This window comes from Thunnus maccoyii, chromosome 15 (genome assembly GCF_910596095.1).
Source record: "Thunnus maccoyii chromosome 15, fThuMac1.1, whole genome shotgun sequence".
In the NCBI taxonomy this organism is placed as follows: Eukaryota; Metazoa; Chordata; class Actinopteri; order Scombriformes; family Scombridae; genus Thunnus; species Thunnus maccoyii.
Genome location: NC_056547.1, coordinates 1,411,417 through 1,432,706, shown reverse-complemented (window position 1 = coordinate 1,432,706; position 21,290 = coordinate 1,411,417). Strand labels below are relative to the sequence as shown.

Sequence of the window (21,290 nt, the reverse complement as noted above, 5' to 3'; positions counted from 1 at the left end):
CGTGATCATTTTCAGCTTATAATTTCTTTTTTCTGTTTTTCATTGATTTTATTGTTACTGGGAGTACAGTTACGATTGCTTTCTGTTCATTTTTGCAGATTTTCATCAGCTCTTTGTAATTAAAGACTAAAATATCAACATATGAAGTGATTCTTTAGTTTAATTTTGGGAAATGTAGACATTATAGTTAAAATCTGTTCCTGTAAAAGATGAATTGATTATAAAAGTTTTCAGATTAATATTCTCTTGATGAATAATTTCAGAGACGAGCTGCTGAGAAACTGAACAGAAACGGACCGTCTCACACCAACCCCCCCCCCCCCCCCAAAACAGACTGATGACAACCTGAAACAAACCATCAGTTTTTATATGAAGATTTTATCCAACATGATGTTCACAACAGATGAAGATTTTACTGCAGCGAGACAAACAGGAAGGAGCTGCTAAAAACAGCAGGAAGTCAGGATCCTCCACAATAAGAGTCCAAAACCCCCCCCCCCCCACTTCAAAAAAAAAGAAAAAGGGAAAGAACTGAAAAAAAAGACAAAAGTACCCACAAACAACCGCACTCATCTTCATCATCATTATATCATCATCATCATCATGTTCCCTGTATTAAAATCAGTCTTTTGGTTCCCAGAGTTTGTGGTTTTCTCCTCACAGTGCATTGTGGGAATTCAGCCACATGGTGACCTTAGACCCGCCAGTTTGGCGGTCAGTTCTTATCTCCATGGAAACATGATCAGTCTCATAATGTCAAAGTCCGTTCACCACATGGATTAAAAGTCTGCTGTGTCTCAGAGCCCCGCCCCTCCCGCGGCGTTCAGTGCGTGTCATTGGGAGGGGGCGGGGCCTCTTGCAGCAGTCAGAGCTGCTGGTTGGCCGACGGTCTCTGGGGCAGCTGGCGTGTGATTGGTCGGAAGATTAGAGTCCATCAGTCGCTGTCGGAGCCGACGGCTGACGAGCCTTTCCTCTTTCTCTTCGGAGCTTTGGGCTTCGAGTCCTCCTCCTCCTGAAACACAGAGACAGACACAACGTTCTATTCCAGGTTTCCATGACTGCAACAATTAGTTGATTAAACAATTAGTTGCCAACATAATTTCAATTAGTCGTTTTGAGTCTGAATATCTGACACATTTACAGTCTTTTTAGCATCAAATTCTCTCTTTGTGTTTCCTCAGACAGTGTTTCCCTGTTGAGCTGCAGGTGGAAGTATAGTAACAAAAAGAGGAACTTTGGCACTAAAAAGACTGTAACATTGAAAGATATCTACTTGATTTGACTCATTTGGACACTGAAGCTTCATATTAGCTTCAGATAAATTAAATACATTTTTGCACAGAAGGAGGACTGTGGATTTTGTCCCCCATCACTCCCATTGTAAGGTCATTATGAAGGGATCTTCTAATGGTCAGTATGAACAGGAGGAATGATTCAGTGTTCATTTGGGCTCCTGATTTTTGGTTTAAGATGGACTTTAAAAACTGTGAACTCGCCCTTTAAATGCTGCCAGTTGACTGCAGTGTGTTTAATACAACTAAACCTGCAGCCAATCAGCTGGTAGAAATTAAACATGTTTAGTTCTGGTGGGTTTCTGTGACATATTCTGTTGGTCTGAGTTATTTTATATTTGTGCCGATGTCTTTGCAAAGTAAGAATATAAGTCTTTGAAGGAGAAATTACACAAATATTGCCAGCAGTCTGGGAGTTCAGGTCTCAGTTTTAGTAAGTAAGTAAAGATTTGAGCATAAAACACTTTTCTAAACAGTTAAAACAAGTTTGCAACACAGAAAGAAGATTGCTCTCAGCGGTTCCTCGTCACAGGTTCAGTTTGTGTGGTGACGTAGTTCTGCTGGTTCCATCGGACCTCTGTGTGTTTGCAGCAGACTGAAGTGCTGCAGCTGACAGGATGTGTATGTGATGCCTGGACTTGAACCTGTGGCGGTGGCAGTACGTACCGAGGCGCTGCTCGAGCCGCTCTCCTCCTCGTTGTTGGTGGGTGGAGCCGCTCCTTTGCGAGAGCGAGGCGAGGTGGCCGGAGCCTTACGGCGAGACTTCAGAGGCTTCGACTGCGAGTCCTCGTACTCCTCCGCCAGGGCGAACAGGTCGCTAAACCTGCAGGAGGAGGAAGTGATGTCATCAGCACCTGGTGTGATGTCATCCATCAGTGTTTGTGTGTGTGTGTGTGTGTGTACCTCATCTTGTGTGCTTCGTCACAGCTGGCCTGAACGTGCTGCAGAGCCTGAAGGATCGGAGTCTGACTGAAGACTGAAAGGCAAACACAATTAATTAATCAATATAACACATCAATACATCACCAATAATAAATCAATAACTGTGTGTGTACTGACAGCTGTTCTTGGTGTTGCTCAGGCTCAGTCTCAGGTTGTCCATGTGCTCCAAGATCTGTTCCAGAGTCAGCTGAGCCAGTTTACTGCTGGAACTACGAAGACTGAAGACAGAGATATAAAATGTGTTTAATCAGTATTCCAGGAAACTGTCTTTATCTTAGGGTCTGTGTGGACGTGTTGTCCCTCTACAGACCGCCTACTTCTCTGTCTCTTGCAGGGCTGGGTGTCTGTCCCTATTTCACTTTCATTCAATTCAATTCAAAAAGGGGGAAACATATGCTTACACTGCTAAAGCAAGTGTGAAATAAAAACAAAAATGTACATATTATAAGTAAAAATCTACTAGAATAAAGAAATATGTAAACAGAATGTGTCACATTGTAGTCAAATATGTAAATAGTAATAGAGAAAATTAAGATTACAAACAGAAGAAATGTGATTTTGCTGTTAAAAAATATATATACACAGATAAGTAAAGATAACTTAAAATAGAAAATTGTAGATGTATTTTTTTAAAGAAATCTACCGTATTTTCTCTAATAGTGGCCGGGGCCTTTATTTACCTCAACTGCAGAGGGTACCAGGTCTTTATTGGAAGCAGGCTTATATTAGAGAGAGGCCTTTATTCCTCATTCCCTCTGTTTGATAAGTATATTTGCTCATGTTTTAGTACGAAGCCTCCCTGTTTTCTGATCTGCTTCCGTTTGCGCTGTTAATTTTTTTTTTACTGCATTATGCTATTAATAAAAAAGCCTTCATTTCCCGACTTTTATTGTGAAACATTAAAGAAACATTCCAATATAACTTGTGTGAAGTATGAAGTCAAGTACGGGAGGGGAAATATGGCCAGTGTCAGTTAAAAACTTAACAAATCTGAGGTAACGTTACGCTGGATATAAACATTAATAGCCAGTTAACAGCACAGTCAAATATCAATCAGCTGTCTCTCTAGCTCCAAGCTAACTTTCTTCCTCCCACTTCCAGCCAGCCGTGCTCTCCTCTTGTCAGCTAACAGCAGCTCACGCTTTTGTCTTTTCCAGCATCTGATTCTTTTCGGGTCAGTGTCAAAATGTCTTGCAGCTTTCGCTCCTTAATTTTCCTCTGCATACTGCAAAACTCAGACTGGCATACTGCCAAACTTCTGTCTGGTGGGTGCCATGTTCGCTCTCTACAGTGTTGTAGCATTGGTGTTATGGAAAATCTAGTCACTGACACTTGCACAGGTCCTATATGGTACTTCAATTATAGCTACTGCCATCTTGTGGCACTTGTACATTACTACAAACCACAGTCACATTGTAACAGGCACCAAGAGGAGTGGGGCGGATATTTCTTTTTATTTGATAACGTTAAAAGTAAAGTTGGGCTTTTTAAACTCATTTTAAAAAAAGACGAGAGGAAAAGAGGGAGAGGGAGCTAGAGAGTGAATGAAGAGCTGGAGCTGGTAAGAAATCAGTGAATCAGATCAATAAAAAAAAAAATCCAATTGTTTCACAGCGGTTACTTTCTAGAGCACAAATAAACACACCCACACCCCCCCCGCACACCACCGTACAACCATGCAGCGGAGCCCAGCAACACCTGATTTGGTCTGAACGCGGCCTCAATCCATCCTTGTTTTTTCCCTCCCCGGCCTGTATTTGGGGCCGGCCTTTATTAGTTCGTGTCGACCACACCCCCGGCCATTATTGGAGACCCGGCTTTTAATTAGAGAAAATACAGTATTTAAAGATATCTGTTCTGTATGTATGTACAGTATGTCTATGTACAGAGATCAGCATAGTGGCATGTCCTCACCTCTGTCTCTTGCGGGGCTGGTTGTTGTTCTTGATCAGCTGGGCTTTGATGTGTTCTCCCAGCGTGTCGTCGTATTTGGATGCCCAGTGTCTCAGGATGCTGGTGGTGAACTGGTCCTCTGGGTGACAGGGACGACTCAAGACCATCTTCACCATCTCCTCGCTGGGCCTGAAACACAGACACACAGACAGGGACGTAAGCAGGGAGACATAAACCTGTAACATGAAGTTAAATCTATCATGTATTTTCCTGATGGCGAGTGTCGTACTTCTCTCTGCGTAGCTGCAGCAGCAGACAGGATAAGGCCTCTGGATGCTCTGCAAACACAAACACAATGAAGCTGATTCATCACACCCAACAAAAATCACTCCCCGTTTCCTACACAGTGAACTATTTTCAGTCCAAAACGCAAACATATGCAGTTTATAATGAAATACAACAGAGGAAATATGGATGTTATTATTGATAAATGACTGAAACAATTGATATTCACCTTTATATTTGAGGTGTTGCAGGATGGGGATGATGGTTTCCAGCGGGATACTGTGAGCCAGAAACAGCTGCCAGGTGCTGTACTGCTCAAAGGTCTCCCAGTCCAGAGACTGAACTGTCAACACATGAACAAGAAGGAGAGAGTCACCTGCTGTCCAAACACAACACAAACCACAACTTTCAGGTTCTGTTCCAGAAGCAGGAAAACCTCATTAAAAATCTCATTAATGTGTAATAATCCAGCTTCAGAACAGTATGTTGTTCATATGTTTAGATAAGGACGGGAGTTTTCAGAAAAATCAAATAATATTGTTGTTTATTCAGTATTTATGCTTGAACGAACATCATTTCCCATAAGTCCTAGAGGTTTGCAGGCTAAACAGAGGACATGAGTCAGTGAGCGAGGTGGAGGTGTGGCGGCGAGTTCAGACATGTCTGAAAGTGAAACGACGACTGTAGGAAACAGCACAGGAGAGTTTTATGGATACGGACAAAACCAAGTTACAGTGACATAAATACCTACGCTGCCTTGTAGTTCTTTTAATGGGAGTTGTAGTTTCTTCTGTTGTTTTAACTTTGTTAAAATAAAGTTTTAAATGTCTGACAGCAGCTGCTGTAGTGGAGCCAAGTTTTAAAGCCTCTGGAAATGTGGCTTTAAATCATAAAAATGCATATATGATATCAAAGTTGAGTGTCTCATTAAGCATCCACGAAAATCTGAATGACAATAAACATTCATAACTATTAGAAAACTGAGCTCAAGAACAGCTCATTTGGCTGCTCAAATCATTTCTCAGGACTGTGTGGGCGTGTTCAGATCACGTTTGATTGACAGCTCACTTTCAGCTCAAGTACCATTTTATTTTCTATTAATTCACTAAAACGTTTTGCTGATATGGAATAAAATACCAAATCTATCACATGGACCCTACTTGGTTAGAAAATTTGACTAATCGACTAACTAGCAAAACAGGTTAGACCACCTGAAACTGTTTTTATTTAACTATACCTCCCAGAGTATGATGCTAATCATTTTAGCATTCTCCATTCACGTACATGAAAAGGTTAGCATGGCTTTAACGTCTTGCTATTAACTACCAAATCTATCAAATGGACCCTTCCTGGTTGAAAGCTTGAATAATCCACTAACTAACAAACTAGGTTAGACCACCTGAAACTGTGTTTTTATTTAACTATACCTCCTGGAGTATGGCGCTAATCGTTTTAGCATCTTCCATTCACTTACATGAAACGGTTAGAATTAGCTTTTCTATTCAAAACTTTTGAGCTTATTATCAACTACTCCAGTGGTCTACTAGTTATCTTGACTAATCGGCTAACTAGCAGACTAGAGTAGACCACACATATCTGTTTTTATTGAACTATACCTTCCAGACTATGAAGCTAAGTGTTTTAGCATTTTTCACTTACTTACATGAAACGGTTAGCATTAGTATTGCTATGCTACACTTTTGAGCTACTTATCCACTCTGTGATTAATACAGATTTGGATGGTGTACCCAAGTCTGCTAGTTAGCTTAACACAGTAACTTTCAAACCATGTCAGGCTAATTTGACTTCTCATTCTAGCTAAAAGCAAAGAAAAGTGCACTGCATTGTTTTCTCATGAGGAAGATGAGAGAAAGTGTTGTGAAGTCAGCTTGGCCGGATAGCCACGTCAATCATATTTCTCTTAAATATGATTGGGCAGGTATTTATTACGTAATTAATTCCCTAGTTTAGCCCTGCCTAACTGTAACCCAGTAACAAGGGAAGGGAGAGAGACATACACTATGTCAAAGGCTATGTTCTCACACTTTTTAGGTGTTTACTATATGCACATTAGATCCCAAATTACATGATTAATAGCCAATCATGGATTTGCCTTTCCAGGGGCTTTAAGGAATATGGAAAATAAACTCCAAGAACATGCTTCATTTTTTTTTTAGAAAGACTGAGATAGACAGGAAGTGATGTCATGACTTCAGCTCTCTACTCGTATGAGTGTGTGTTCTCACTGAGGATGTTGAGGACGGAGTCTTTCCTGAACATCACCAGGGTCCCCATCATCACATGACACATCAGTTCCTGTAACTGCACACACACACACACACACACACACACACACACACACACACACACACACACACACACACACACAGGTGACATGTTTACAGACACGCATGTAGAGGGAGTCAGATGTGTTTTAACAGCAGTAAGTGTTGCAGTTTCTCTGCAGTCGGTTTACCTGTGTGGAGTCGATGACGGCTACGATCATGTTGAGCAGCTCACCACTCCGTAACGTCTCATCTGGAAACTGAACCAAAACAACGACATTCATGACACGTCAGGTGTGTGTGAATGTTTGAATGTGTGAATATGTGTGTGTGTTTTTACCTCAGAGTAGATGGAGGGTGTGAGGTAGCAGAGCAGTCTGACGTCATCCTCCTGACACGCCTTCATGTCCATCATCAGACAGGTGTGCAGGTCACCGAGTGCTGTCGCCTGAGCAAACGACTCGTACAGCATCATCTTCCCATTGGCCGCTTTACTGCGCACGCACACACACACACACACACACACATTTAATTTTATATTCAGCTTTTAGTGGTTTTCTGTTCTGATGTTGGATATTTTACATGGTCAAAGTTCCAAAACTTTAAGTGAACATATGTAGAAATACTGCCTGCAAGTCAAAAGTCAGGGCTTCAACCTGCTCTGAATACTTTGTGAGGTTTTTTCTACCATAAACGTCCGTCTGTTCTGTTGCCACGGTGATTCATGTCGTCAAACAACATTTGCTTTTAATGACTTTCTGGAGATTCAGTTAATATTTGAGCCTCGTTTGAATGAAACTCGTCTTCTCGGAGTGGACGTTCTGAACAGGTAGAAACAGGTTCTACTGGAGTCCGGACTCACCTGGCTTTGAGGTAGTACAGCAGGTGATAACCGATCTTGGGTTGTTTCTGGTAAAGTTCAGCCAACATGTCGAGCAGCACAGAGAAGCCGCTGTTATCCTCCTGCATGGTGACCAGGTTCCTGAACACCAGACAGACGGGTTTACACACCGACTCCTCCAGGGACCTGAGAGACAGACAGGTGATCAGAGAGAGAGAGACAAACAGGTAATAAGAGAGAGAGGGAGACAGGTGATCAGAGAGAGAGAGAGAGACAGGTAATCAGAGAGAGAGAGAGAGAGACAGGTGATCAGAGAGAGAGAGACAAACAGGTGATAAGAGAGAGAGAGAGACAGGTAACCAGAGAGAGAGAGAGAGACAGGTAACCAGAGAGAGAGAGAGAGAGAGACAGGTAACCAGAGAGAGAGAGAGAGAGACAGGTGATCAGAGAGAGAGAGAGAGAGAGAGACAGGTGATCAGAGAGAGAGAGAGAGAGAGACAGGTGATCAGAGAGAGAGAGAGAGAGAGAGGTAACCAGAGAGAGAGAGAGAGAGAGACAGGTAATCAGAGAGAGAGAGAGAGAGAGAGAGAGAGACAGGTAATCATAGAGAGAGAGAGACAGGTAATAAGAGAGAGAGAGAGAGAGAGACAGGTAATCAGAGAGAGAGAGAGAGAGAGACAGGTAATCAGAGAGAGAGAGAGAGAGACAGGTAATCAGAGAGAGAGAGAGACAGGTAATCAGAGAGAGAGAGAGAGAGAGAGAGAGAGAGAGAGAGACAGGTAACCAGAGAGAGAGAGAGAGACAGGTAATCAGAGAGAGAGAGAGAGAGAGAGACAGGTAATCAGAGAGAGAGAGAGAGACAGGTAATCAGAGAGAGAGAGAGACAGGTAATCAGAGAGAGAGAGAGAGACAGGTAATCAGAGAGAGAGAGAGACAGGTAATCAGAGAGAGAGAGAGACAGGTGATCAGAGAGAGAGACAGGTGATCAGAGAGACAGTCTTACTCCTCAGTGATCTCCTCTGGCAGGACGTCTCCTCTGAAATGATCTTTGAACAGTTCAGACAGACACGAAGCCAAAGCCGACATCTGCTCCGAGTCAAAGTCCTCCTGCAAGAACAACACGGGACGACTCAGTAGAGTAAACCAGGGTTCAGTAGAACTCAGTAGAATAAAGTTAAACATAGTAGAGTAAACCAGGGTTCAGTAGAACTCAGTAGAATAAAGTTAAACATAGTAGAGTAAACCAGGGTTCAGTAGAACTCAGTAGAATAAAGTTAAACATAGTAGAGTAAACCAGGGTTCAGTAGAACTCAGTAGAATAAAGTAGAGGTGAAACTATTAGAAAACCAGAACATGTATCAGAGAAAACTCACCTCCAGGATCAGATCCACAATCTCCTGCATCACTTCACACTGAGTCTCTGTGTCACTGAGGAGAAGATAACTGATTATCATCATCATCATTACTATTATGAGCAATTGTAGTATTAGTAACAGTATTAGTAACAGTATTAGTATTAGTAACAGTATTAGTAGCAGTATTAGTATTAGTAACAGTATTAGTAACAGTATTAGTAACAGTATTAGTATTAGTAACAGTATTGTAACAGTATTAGTATTAGTAACAGTATAAGTAGCAGTATTAGTATTAGTAACAGTATTAGTAGCAGTATTAGTAACAGTATTAGTAACAGTATTAGTATTAGTAACAGTATTAGTAGCAGTATTAGTATTAGTAACAGTATTAGTAACAGTATTAGTATTAGTAACAGTATTAGTATTAGTAACAGTATTAATAACAGTATTAGTATTAATAACAGTATTAGTATTAGTAACAGTATAAGTAGCAGTATTAGTATTAGTAACAGTATTAGTATTAGTAACAGTATTAGTAGCAGTATTAGTATTAGTAACAGTATTAGTAACAGTATTAGTATTAGTAACAGTATTAGTATTAGTAACAGTATTAATAACAGTATTAGTATTAATAACAGTATTAGTATTAGTAACAGTATAAGTAGCAGTATTAGTATTAGTAACAGTATTAGTAACAGTATTAGTATTAGTAACAGTATTAGTATTAGTAACAGTATAAGTAGCAGTATTAGTATTAGTAACAGTATTAGTAGCAGTATTAGTATTAGTAACAGTATTAGTAGCAGTATTAGTAACAGTATTAGTAGTACAGATAACACTGATGATTTGAATGTTTATGATAAAGTGGATCTATAATTAACATTTGAAGTGAAATTAAATGTATGAGGATTATTATGCAATCTGGCTTTAATTCACCATCTGCGTCACCAGTTTCTCGTCTCTAAAATGTTGGTGCGTGTGGGTCAGAGGTTCAGTAAAGGTGCACACATCCTCCCGTCAACTTTGTTTTTATAGATCACAACTTGGACTCACGTGGACTTCTGCAGCTGCAGGACCTTCTCCTTCATGGTGTCGTCTAATTGGTCCACCCAGGGTGTGATGTCAGCAGGCTCCTCGATCACAGCCTCTTTGATTGGATGGAACCTGAACTCCCTCTTTTTTCCTGCACAGTGATTGGTCGATAGACGGTCAGACAGCGGAATGATGTCATGGACACAGTTTAAGACTCAAAGATGGCGCCTATTCAATCCAATGAGAATTGCTTGCCTGGCACATGAGCCAAAAAAGTTTCTAGCATCTGGGTTTACTTCCGGGTAAGCGCCTCACTGCACATGCTCAGATGTGTTTCCCCTGCTGGCCCCGCCTGCCAGTTGCCGCTCAGCCCGTAGACTTTACACTGGGATGACGTCATAGATTTTAAAATCGCTTTTTTTAGGATCTGAGAAAGTTTTACAAATCTAAAATCTTCATGGATCAAAAGTTCATAATAGAAAGAGTCATAATTGACCTTATTTACAGTTTTACACGTCTCTTTTATAATGGTGGTCTACTACTGCAATACGGCGACGGGCCGATATCCGTATCCAGCTCTAATTATACATCCACAGTTTAACTAGAGCTGCAGAAGTTCACCTGTGTCTTTAAACTGGTATATTCTGGTTTAAACTGGTTTATAACAGTTAAAATGATTTAAACTGGTTTCTTGCCGTCACCTTTGTTGTTGACCTCCTCCTCATCATCGCTGAAGGCAGCCTCTGTGTGGTCGTAACAACCCTCCTCCTTGTCCAACACATGGTTGTCCATCTCCAAGGAAACGGCCTCCTCCATTTTGACTGCAGGACACACACACACACACACACACACACACACACACACATTATGCCTAATTATTCAGATTAAACTTTTAGAATTTACTTTAATTTGTCGTCTCAGCGTTAACTCAGTTAAAACGGGAGTAGACAGTTATCTGGAAAAGACAAAAAAGCTTCTGTCCTTGTTCTCTCCCACCAGACGAGACCAGACATACGCACACGCTTCATATGTGCACGCAACACACACACACACACAGAACTTCCTCTCAAGGCACAACAACCTTTAAACAGTAAACTGGACGCCTCTCACCAGTTTGACATCACTAGAGTAATGAGTGTCTTTGCTTGAATTCCAGTACACAGCAACTACAGCAACAGTCTGATGTTTGCACGTTGCTTTTCATTCTGCTTTCTGTTGATATTCTCATCTTTTTCCTCTCTGTCCTTCTGCAATTCAAGCACTCACGTCACTTCCTATCCGTCGGCATCCCGCCACTTGCCTCTAAACTTTCTGTGTCATGCACAAAGAGCGCTCGCACGCTGGTGAACAGGCAGGTAAACAGTTAGTCCGTCCAATCAATTCATTCAGGCCGAAAGAAATGATTGGACGGATTTATTACAGGCCTGCGCCAGACACAGATACTGGATTTTTTTCTTTTTATTATCAGAGGGTATTTCAACAAATATAATAAAATGCTTCTAAATCACATGACCTACTCAGCCTTAAAGCTATAATATGTAATTATTCCACATTAAAATGTCTAAAAACAACTAGACCTATGTTATACATGTTGTTGAGTTGTGTACTTACATTATCCCAAATGTTTCCAACAATTTTCAAACTCAATTCAAACTCAATTAATCAAAGTAATGGACTGTTTTGTTTTAGTTTTTTTTTTTTTTTTTTAGGTAAAACAGCTTTAATAAGTATTTTAATTAAAGCTGAGTTATCCTATCCCGATGAAGCTGGTTATTTAACAACGAAGACAACAACTCCCATGATCCTTTGCTACTTCACACCATCATTGCACTCCGTCTTTTGTTATTGTTCTGATTGAGACCTCTAGCGGCTGAAATTACATGTTGTGCGTTTATCACAGAGTTAATGTTCAAGTTGAAGTGTGTGTTTGTGTGTGTGTACCTTCAGTAGGGGGGGAGGGCGAGCTGCAGAATTCGGGGAATCTCTCTCTGAGCATCGATCGAAGCTCTCGGTCCAACTTTGGGTTATCAAACAGCGGAGCGAGGTGACTGAAACACACAGACAGAGATCATTAATCAAATCAATCAATAATCAATATGTTGGAGACTGATAATGTGTGTGTTTGTTTCTTACGCCAGCACTCTCTTCTCCATGATGAAGGTGAGCGAGTTGAAGACGCCCTGACGAACCTGAGACTCCAACGGAGGAAAGAAGTGAGGGATGATCTGAGGAGGAAAGAACGAACAGAGGAACCAAATGGAAAACAGATGTTTTATTATCATTTCATTCTCAATTCAGTTTGTGTTTTTCCCCACATGATCAAGCTCAGCCAATCAGAGAAGTGTGTGTGTGTGTTACCCTGCACATGAAGTCCAGCAGGGTGGCGGTGATGGCAGGATGAGGCTTCATGGAGTGATGCATCACCAGGATGGCCGGTTCTGAGACAGACGAGAAGAAAACAGCACACAGTGAGGACTTGACTCCATGTTGGTACTTCAGTCCGACACTCAAGACGTTTATGTTAAAGACTGAAGGAGGAGGAGGAGAGGGATCCAAACCAACAATGAACTGATCTACTAACAAGTATTGTGTGTGTATTAAAGCCTGATATATCTTCTTCCTCCGTTGTTGTCCAGAAACTATTAAAAACATGTCAGTGAGCCACGCCGCTGCACTGAGTGACATGTTCCTTCATTATGAAGAGTTTGGTGACGTTAGTTTGCTTAGAAACAGCTCCAAAGACTAATAACAACAATCACATTTTCAGTCTCCGGAGAGTAGTTCTGTGTACGAGGAACTATTCTATCTACAGATCCTCACTAGCTTGTTGTGCTTGTGTTGTTTGTTCATGTTAGTTTGTTTAGAAGCGGCTCCAAAGACTAATAACAGTGATCAGGTAGAAACCCGCCACTGCCCGTGCGCAGAAATGCAGTTCAACTTAAAATGCTTCGCTAGCTTGTTGTGCTACATATCACAACCTCTTGAGAAATGTATAATGTAGTACAAAGTCAACAGGTTAGATTTATTTATTAGATCAGATTTATTCGCCAGTGAACGCTAGTGAAGCTATGCTATGCTCAGTGGCATCTGCCGTACCAGGAACCTCTGTACTGATGGTTACGGTCTATTGCTGGTTTTACTCTTTGGAGCCGTTTCTAAGGTCTCCATCTCAGAGGAATCAGATATATCAGCTTTGATACACACACAATACTTGTTAGTAGATCGGTTCATTGTTGGTTTGGATCCAAACATGAAGAATAATATAGAAAATCCCCAGAATGATCCTTTAAGTCTCTCCTGGCGGAAGATTTTCAACACTGAGTAATAACAACAACAAAAAACTTCTTCAGTCTTGTATCGACGTGACGTCGCACTAACAACAACAGTCACTTCCGGGTCAACAGCTGGCAGTCAATTTGAAATGCGTAGATATGTGAAATCGGCATATTTGCTTATTTTTGTTTGTCATTTTCAGCTGTAATTGTAAACTTTAAAAGATATATAATTAAATACAGCGGTCCGACCTATCTGATGTTTTTGCTGTGCTTATTTTATGTACTGTGTTGCTGTGCTGGTGTCTTTGATAAACCACATCTCACCGCCAGTTGGACTAACTGGTGGCCGTCTTTGTCATAGTGGGAAGCTGCCTGACCACTGCTTCACTCATTTACTTTTTATTACTTTTACTACTTACTGCTTATACTTATTTACATACACTTCTTTGTCAGTTTAAGCAAGTAAAGCAGTAAACATTTATTTTTGCTCTGCGCCATTAAACTGTATGTAAAACAAATGTTGTGACTGGTTCTATAAAGTCCAGTTCTGTCCAGTTGTTGCTCTTTTCTTTCCAGTTTATTAGACACAGACGGATCAAATGCAGTCGGCAGTAAATCCTCCTTTCATCAAGATTCTTAATCAAATTTGAAAAGATTTGATATTCTCTGAAGAGATCAACAAATAAATTCACTTATACTTGGCAACCACTCCTATGAGTTGTAGAAAATATGGAAGCCAGGAAGACTGACTGAACGCACGCTGTAGCTTATTTATCAATACAGAATACGTTTATTTTTCTTTTGCTGTTATTATTCTTTGTATATAGTAAGTTATATTCATAGTTTTCCGTGTGTAATCTTTGTTTATTAAAGAAAACACTGATAAAAAAAAGATTGTTGATGAAGGGAGGATGTCCAGTTTCTATTTCATGTGTTTACAGGAAGTGTTGATTTAATTTATGCTCATTTTGGAGGCTGTGGTTTAACTAAGTTATACTAGGAACTGTTGTTGCCATTTAGTCCAGCCTTATTCATATAAATGGGATGGACAAAAAATTAGAAACACCTCAAAATTCAAAATCAAATAAATGATTGAAAGTATACTGACTGTGTGTTTGTGTGTGTGTGTGTGTACATACTTGTATATCTATCTTAATGAGGACCTGGAGATTTAGACCTACTAGTGAGGACATTTTGGTCGGTCGTCACTTTGGGACAAACTTTCAAATGTCTGTTGGTTCAGACTTTAAGGTTCAGGTCCAGGTTAGGGGCTGGGGATGCATTATGTCAATGAGGGTCCTCACATGTATAGAAAGACAAACGTGCGTGTCTCACCTATGTTCATGATGCTGTCCTTCTCGGGGTTGAAGAACAGCCAATCATAGAAGAGAGCCAGCTTGGCGTTGGAGGCAGCGACGTTTGACTGGAGACACAAATAGAGCATTTGATTGGTTGTTGATGTTATAGTTGATGTCCTGTAGACTTCCTGTCTGAGACCCCGCCCCTTACCGTGCAGGTGGTGAGCAGCCAGCCAATGATGGCCCAGCGCGGCAGGATGTCAGAGCTCAGCACCTCATTGGACGGATGGACCACGCCGCAGATGTAGCGAATCAGGTCGCAGCGCAGGGACTGACTCTCTGCTGTGGACAGGTACTGTCTCTGGAACCAGTCCTGGTAACGCTTTTGCTGCCCGAAACGTACCTGAGCACAGGTGAGGAACACAGAGTGAGTTCATCATCGGAGACATCAGACCTGAACTCATTCAGACAAAAATAACTGCAGCCGTACCCTGGAGGTCATGAACAGCAGCTTGGTCTCCATGTCAGGTGTGAGGCGGCACGCCAGGAACTTCCTGGAGGTCCGAGCCGTCAGCAGCTGGAGAACACCTGAGACATGATCACATGATCAACATTTTACTTCCTGTCAGACTGACGGCATGCATCCAAAAACAAACAAAAAAACAAATACTGATTGTTTTTATTTATCCAACAAGCTGCGATACTGCAGCACAGAAACACTGAACAAACTGTTGTTCATCAAGTAGCATGGTTTACCAATGAGCTGAGGATTGTGGGTAGTGTAGTTTACCAGTGAACTGCGGACTGAGAACTTGTGGGTTGTGCAGCAGGTCTTTCCACACCAGCTCCATCTCTGGGATTCGAGCCACGTTCTGCAGCAGACGGACCAGATCTCTGCCGATGATCAGACACTCCATAAACTACAGAGGCAGAGAGACGTCGTCAGTGTAACCAGCCGGGTTCGGAAACAGTTTATTTCCTGGTCAATATTATATTCCCTCCTCTCCTCCTCACCTTCTCTCTCAGCATGCTGATGCAGAAGTCGACCTCTTTCTGGCGCAGAGTCAGCAGGTTCGGCGTTCCGTGGTCGACGATCAGGCGGAGGTAGGTGTAGACCGACATTGCGATCAGCATCCCGCTCTTCAACACCCACTCCCTACAGACAGGAAAGATTCAGCTGCTTCATAGAAAAAGCCCTGACTGCTTGGTTCCCCCGAGCACGGCTGCGTCGCTGTTTTGTTCCATCCACGCGGCTTCATACCCGACCAGAAGCGGAACGTTTTACCTGCCTGATTTTGGTGACTTGATCATTTTCCTTGATTTTTGTGCTCCTCCTCTGGGTAAGTCAGCTACGTAGTTAAATGGTTTCTCAGATCGAGAGTCTGCACAGGGCATTTTATTTTGAAAATTGACCAGATGCTTTATGTTGGTTCTGTGTCTGACTTCCTGCCTGGCTCGATCTGCTCCGTGTAGCTTCCATCAAAAATAGACTAGGCGCACATTTTTTAGCGGAGTGGAGGGAAGAGACGCTTATGGGACACTTCTGAAACAAGCTTTGGCGCATCTAATGGGATCAAAAGAATCATCTATAGTGGCTGTGATCAGCTCTGGCGGCCACATCGCAACTGGAATGCGACGCAGCCGTGTCCGGTGGAATCAAACAGTAAAGCTGCTTCACAGTAAAAACCCTCTGACTGTCCCGGTAGCTGAATGGTTACTGCACATGACACATAATCACAACGTCCCCGGTTCGATTCCCACCAGGGACCTTTGTTACATGTCATAACCTTCTCTCTCCCCTTGTTTCCTGTCTGTCTCTGCACTAATAATTGCCAAATAGAGGTGAAAAAAAACAAAAAACCCCCGGTTGCTTCACAGTAAGGCTGCATTCACACCGAATCAGGCGGTGCGGCGTTCAGCCGCAGGGTTGAGCGAAGGTGTGGGGGTGGGGGTTGTGGGCATGTTTATTTGTGCTCTACAATGTAACCCCTGTGAAACAATCAGAAAATAACGTTTTATTGATCTGATTCACCGGCTTTCGCGCTACCAGCGCTCCCTCTCTTCATTCACTCTCTAGCTCGCTCGACCACTGCTTCTCTCTCTCTCTCTTTTTCTCTCATCTTTTTTAAAATGAGTCAGGAAGCCGACAGCAAAGTCTAACTTTACTAACGTTATCAAGTGAAGAGAAATGTCCTCCCCTCGTCCTAGTAACGTCTTTGTCCTCCCTCACGGCAGAGTTTACAACTCTTGTCAGTCTGATCTCCCGCTGTGATTGGCCACTGCAGCCTTCAGTCGCAGTGACGTCGGGTTGCGAAAACGGCCACAGCTGAGCCGCATTACCCCCATTGAAATGAATGGGACGACTGGCATTTTCGCCGCACCGCCTGATTTGGTGTGAATGCCGCCTAAAAGCCCGTCAGCTGCTGTTTGACCAAATTAGATTTTTTAAAACTGTGTTTGAAGTGAGACGTACTTTTGGTCCAGCAGGATGTCCAGGACGCTCTCAGCCAACCACAGGTTCTTAGTGGAGATATCTCCTCCTGCATACAGACACACAGACAAACCTGTGATTACTGCTGATATTCTACATAATCAATCTGATCAGTCTATATGTGAGTGTCTGACCTGCGATCTGTTTCAGCAGCGTCATGACGACGCCGTCAGCTCCCATCACTCCGCTCTTCACCAGCTCTCTGACCAGCCACACGAGCTGCACACACACACACACACACACACACACAAACAATGATTAATACCACTGGTCCCTCTGTGACATCATTACAAGATACATGTGTGTATGAGCCAGTTTACCTGTGTTCTGGGGACGTCCTGCAGTTTGAGGAACTTCTCCATCAGGATCTGGTTGATCTTCACCAGGATCACGTTCATCCCGTCTCTATTGAGCAGCGTCAGGTCTCTGTAACACTGTCACACACACACACACACACAGTGATGTCACGGTGATCTCACAGTGATGTCAGACATTAACAGTGATGCAGTGTCATCTCACCCTCTGGGCCTGGGCCGACTCTGTGAGGACCAGAGTGAACAGACCCAGACACACCTCCTCATGCTGCTGCTGACCTTTACACACCTGCAGGACACGTAAACAGGAAGTTAGACACAAAATAAAACATGAAACTTTGTTGTAATGAAGAAAACTGGTGGTTGCCATGGTTACAGGAGGGCTTATTTAAGCAGTAGCAGCACATTGACATGAGTGCGAAACATCTTGCAGATGGAACGAGATAATATCAGTCCCTCCAGGAAATTGTGATTTTTACTGCTGAATATTAGAGCTGCAGACACATAGACTCTGATTATCTGATCAGCGCTCCCTTTTTTTCTAAATTTAAAATCTAAGAACCTCATTATCTCACTAAATAGAAAACATCTGCATCATTCTGACTGACTGATTACAGCCCTAGCAGCCCTGTAACAGTAACTCCAGCTAGAAGATAAAACCTGTAAACAACATCATTACTGTTACATTAACCTCAGATATCTTATTATAAACATGAGCCCAAGATTCTCCGTCCTCACAGTGGAGCTCTCATTAATTACTTGTACTGAACAGTACAGAACAGAAATATTAATTATTAATGAGTAGTGTTTAAGATTACTTTTAGGTTTTTTGTTTGGTATTTGTTGGGACATACGTACATATGAATCTGTAGACCTCAGACCTGCCTCACTGAAAACCTCACAGGGTCCATCCCAACATTAAATCCCTTCAAATGTGCTTTCAATGGATGTGATGGAGGCCAAAATCCACAGTGTGTCCACACAGTCATTTCAAAGTCTGTGTGAAGCTTATATTCAGCTTCATCGGTCTGAGTTAGTCATATCAAGTGGATATCTGACACATTTACAGTCTTTTTAGCATCAAATTCCCTCTTTGTGTTTCCTCGGACAGTGTTTCCCTGTTGAGCTGCAGGTGGAAGTATAGTAACAAAAAGAGGGACTTTGGCACTAAAAAGACTGTAACGTTGAAAGATATCTACTTGATTTGACTCATTTGGACGCTGAAGCTTCATATTAGTTTCAGATAAACTTTTAAATACATTTTTGCACAGAAGGAGGACTGTGGATTTTGTCCCCCATCACTTCCATTGTAAGTGTATTATGAAGGGATCTTCTAATGGTCAGTATGAACAGGAGGAATGATTACTTTGTTGTTTTAAGACAGACTTGACAAATTGTGAACTCGTCTTTTAACAGCTCACTCTGAACACTCAGCAGCCTCTATGAAGGGATGCATTTATCAAACAAGTGAGTGAATTTAGGTCATTAGAGTCAGAATGTCAGTTTTAGTAACTTAAATTAACTGCACGGCTCTGGCAGTAACAATAGGATCTGTCACAGTAGTTGTAGTACTACTTGTAGTAAACAGAGTATTTCTTACGTTGGCAGTGAGCGCATCATTGGCTTCTCTCTCTGACAGCCCATTGGTCAACGCCTGGACGATCCCAACACAACGCTCCAATCTCTGCACAGAATACAAAACACAGGTCCATTAGAGACACACACACACTCTCACAGCTGATAAGCCAGCACACACACACACATTAGAAATTCACACACACACCCACACACACACACACATCAGGTACACACACATTGGAAACAGACAAACGCACATGAGACACTTCAACACACTTCTTGACAAGTGACACACAAACACTGCGCATGCGCTTCTGTCACTTTTCTGTCTCATCCATATGTTTACGTAGGATTAGCATGCTAGGCTAACAACCCGTCAGGTGTGTGACTTTCTATCCGCGCCGTGACGTCTTCCCGAGCACACAAACACCGTAAACACACCTGTCACCTGTACAGCACGGTGCTGTTAAACGGAAACACCGCTGCAACACAGCACTGTGCGGCTATGCTATGCTAACGACGCTAGCCACATGCTAGCCATGCTAACTAGCTGCTAGCCGCCGTGCAAGCTGATAAAAATGGATCCGTAGCGTCTCTTTGTATCCGCGGGTTGTTTTCAAAACACAAGCTGCTCTCAGACTGCTGGAGCCTGTGAGCAGCCTGGCCATGTTTATCCAGGTTATCGGTGTGATCTGCGCCGTTAGCCCGGGTCAGCCTACCTCCTCCAGCTCGTCTTTGGCGTCCAGCTGGGTGGACAGCAGCAGCCGGCCCTGCGGCTTCGCTTTGGCCGGCGCAGGCTCCATCTGCTCCCGCCGCACCTCGCCGCGCCTCGCCGGGCCCCGCGGAGCTCAGAGGCGCTGAGACTCCGGCTTCAGTGGGGTTATAGATGTTTCTGCCGGTGTACCAGAGAGTTTGGTGCTTCTGTCAGTATCGGAGCCTCTGTGTGAGACGCTTTAGACGGTAAATGTGTGTTTTTAAAACTTATTTTGGGGCTTCGCTCACTCTCAGTCCCGCTCCGTGTCACTGTCCGACCGCAGCAGCATAACGGACATCCGCGGAGTCCGTGGGCGGACACTACCGGGCCTGCGGGCCAATCATCCTCCTGAGAAGTCTGAGTGATCTAAGTACGAACCAATGGCAGGAGAGAAAATCCGATCAAGCTGTAGCCAATCACCGGCCTGCTGTTCTGAAGCCCACCTGCATAGAAACTCATTAATTTATAATAACGAGTTTATAAATAAGACACATCAAAATATCACCGACATTATTATTATTTTACCGTCTGTGACTTTTTTCGTTCCTTTACTGTCTGAACATATGGAGGACGAAGAATGACTTATAGTATAAATAAATAAATAAATGAAGAAATGTAGAAATACAGAAAAAAAAAAAAAAATATATATATATATAGAGAGAGAGAGAGAGAGAGAAGAAGAAATTAATAAGATTTATTTATTTACACAAATCAAAAAACAATAAATAGTGAATTATCTCACTGCTCTGCACTGATTTATTCTTTATTACATATTTATATTCTTCTTTATTATTTTATTTTTGATATGTTCACTGTTTAAAGTCTAAACCAGCAAACTTACTTTTTGTAATTGTGACATTTTTTATAATTGTTCTAGTACGATAAAATATTTATAATATAAAAGTGCTTTTGTTACGAACTGCAGAAATCATAAAAACAAAAAAGCACATTTTTATATAGTGAATAAATAAATAAACCGTATGAGGAAAGCTGCAAAACAAGTGTTGAGCTATTTTATCAGCAAGTTCACAGACTTATTTTTTAAAATTTTACAAATAAAGTTTTGTTGATTGTTGCATTTTTATTTAACCAGGTGAGTCCCAGTGAAGTTTCTTTGAGATGGCAGCATTAAAAGTTTCAGACAAAACAAAACAAAATCCTCAGTGAGGGAGACGTCTGACCAATCACTTTCCTTAAATGTGTGTTTACGGAAGTGATCAGCGTCAGTATGAACCAATAGCAGGAGAGAAAATCTGTCTGTACTGAGGATCATGGAAACCATTAACTAATAACTCCTTTATAATTAAAAAAATATATAAAATTTTTATAAATATCACACATTTTTAGTGTCTGTGATAGTTTTTACCTCATCTGCTTTCTGAAACAAAAGTTTTTTGTTTTATCTATATAATGAAATTTTCTACTTTGCAGTTCTTATTTTCAAGTATTTTTTAATGTCAGACGGAATTCAGACTTATAGATTTTCAGAGAAATCATGTAAAAACCAACAACAACCTAAAAGTGTCCAACAGTTGTTTAGAATAAGAGCAAGTGAGCATGAAGTGAGAGGACTGTGGACGTTTCAGAAACAAAGAGTCATTGTGTTTCTGTTAGACGTGAATTTATGGAACTGAAAACGAGTCGTCTCCAGGGAG

The 21,290-nt window shown here is 41.9% G+C and overlaps 1 protein-coding gene across 1 annotated transcript; it reads right to left on the bottom strand.

The window, feature by feature from the left end:
- Positions 1–349: 349 nt before the first annotated feature.
- Positions 350–19,964, bottom strand: ints3 (integrator complex subunit 3). Its single transcript, XM_042435810.1, has 29 exons — positions 19,601–19,964; positions 18,904–18,987; positions 17,509–17,592; positions 17,310–17,423; positions 17,124–17,208; positions 16,972–17,038; positions 15,513–15,654; positions 15,289–15,418; positions 14,989–15,086; positions 14,710–14,901; positions 14,536–14,623; positions 12,284–12,363; positions 12,059–12,150; positions 11,867–11,973; positions 10,627–10,746; positions 9,947–10,076; positions 8,912–8,966; positions 8,542–8,645; positions 7,560–7,724; positions 7,038–7,191; positions 6,889–6,957; positions 6,659–6,734; positions 4,642–4,755; positions 4,417–4,465; positions 4,149–4,316; positions 2,352–2,452; positions 2,196–2,268; positions 1,959–2,115; positions 350–1,012 (listed from the first exon to the last, which is right to left on the bottom strand). The coding sequence occupies exons 1-29, from the start codon at positions 19,682–19,684 to the stop codon at positions 935–937; spliced, it is 3,060 nt and encodes a 1,019-aa protein (XP_042291744.1). The 5' UTR covers positions 19,685–19,964; the 3' UTR covers positions 350–934.
- Between the last annotated feature and the right edge of the window lie 1,326 nt (positions 19,965–21,290).

Coding starts and splice junctions, on each gene's coding strand:
- ints3 (XM_042435810.1), bottom strand. CDS start 19,684: ATGGAGCCTGCGCCGGCCAAAGCGAAGCCGCAGGGCCGGCTGCTGCTG. Junction 10,747..11,866: donor GCCCTCCCCCCCTACTGAAG/GTACACACACAC, acceptor TGTGTCCTGCAG/TCAAAATGGAGGAGGCCGTT. Junction 2,269..2,351: donor GAGCAACACCAAGAACAGCT/GTCAGTACACAC, acceptor TTTGCCTTTCAG/TCTTCAGTCAGACTCCGATC.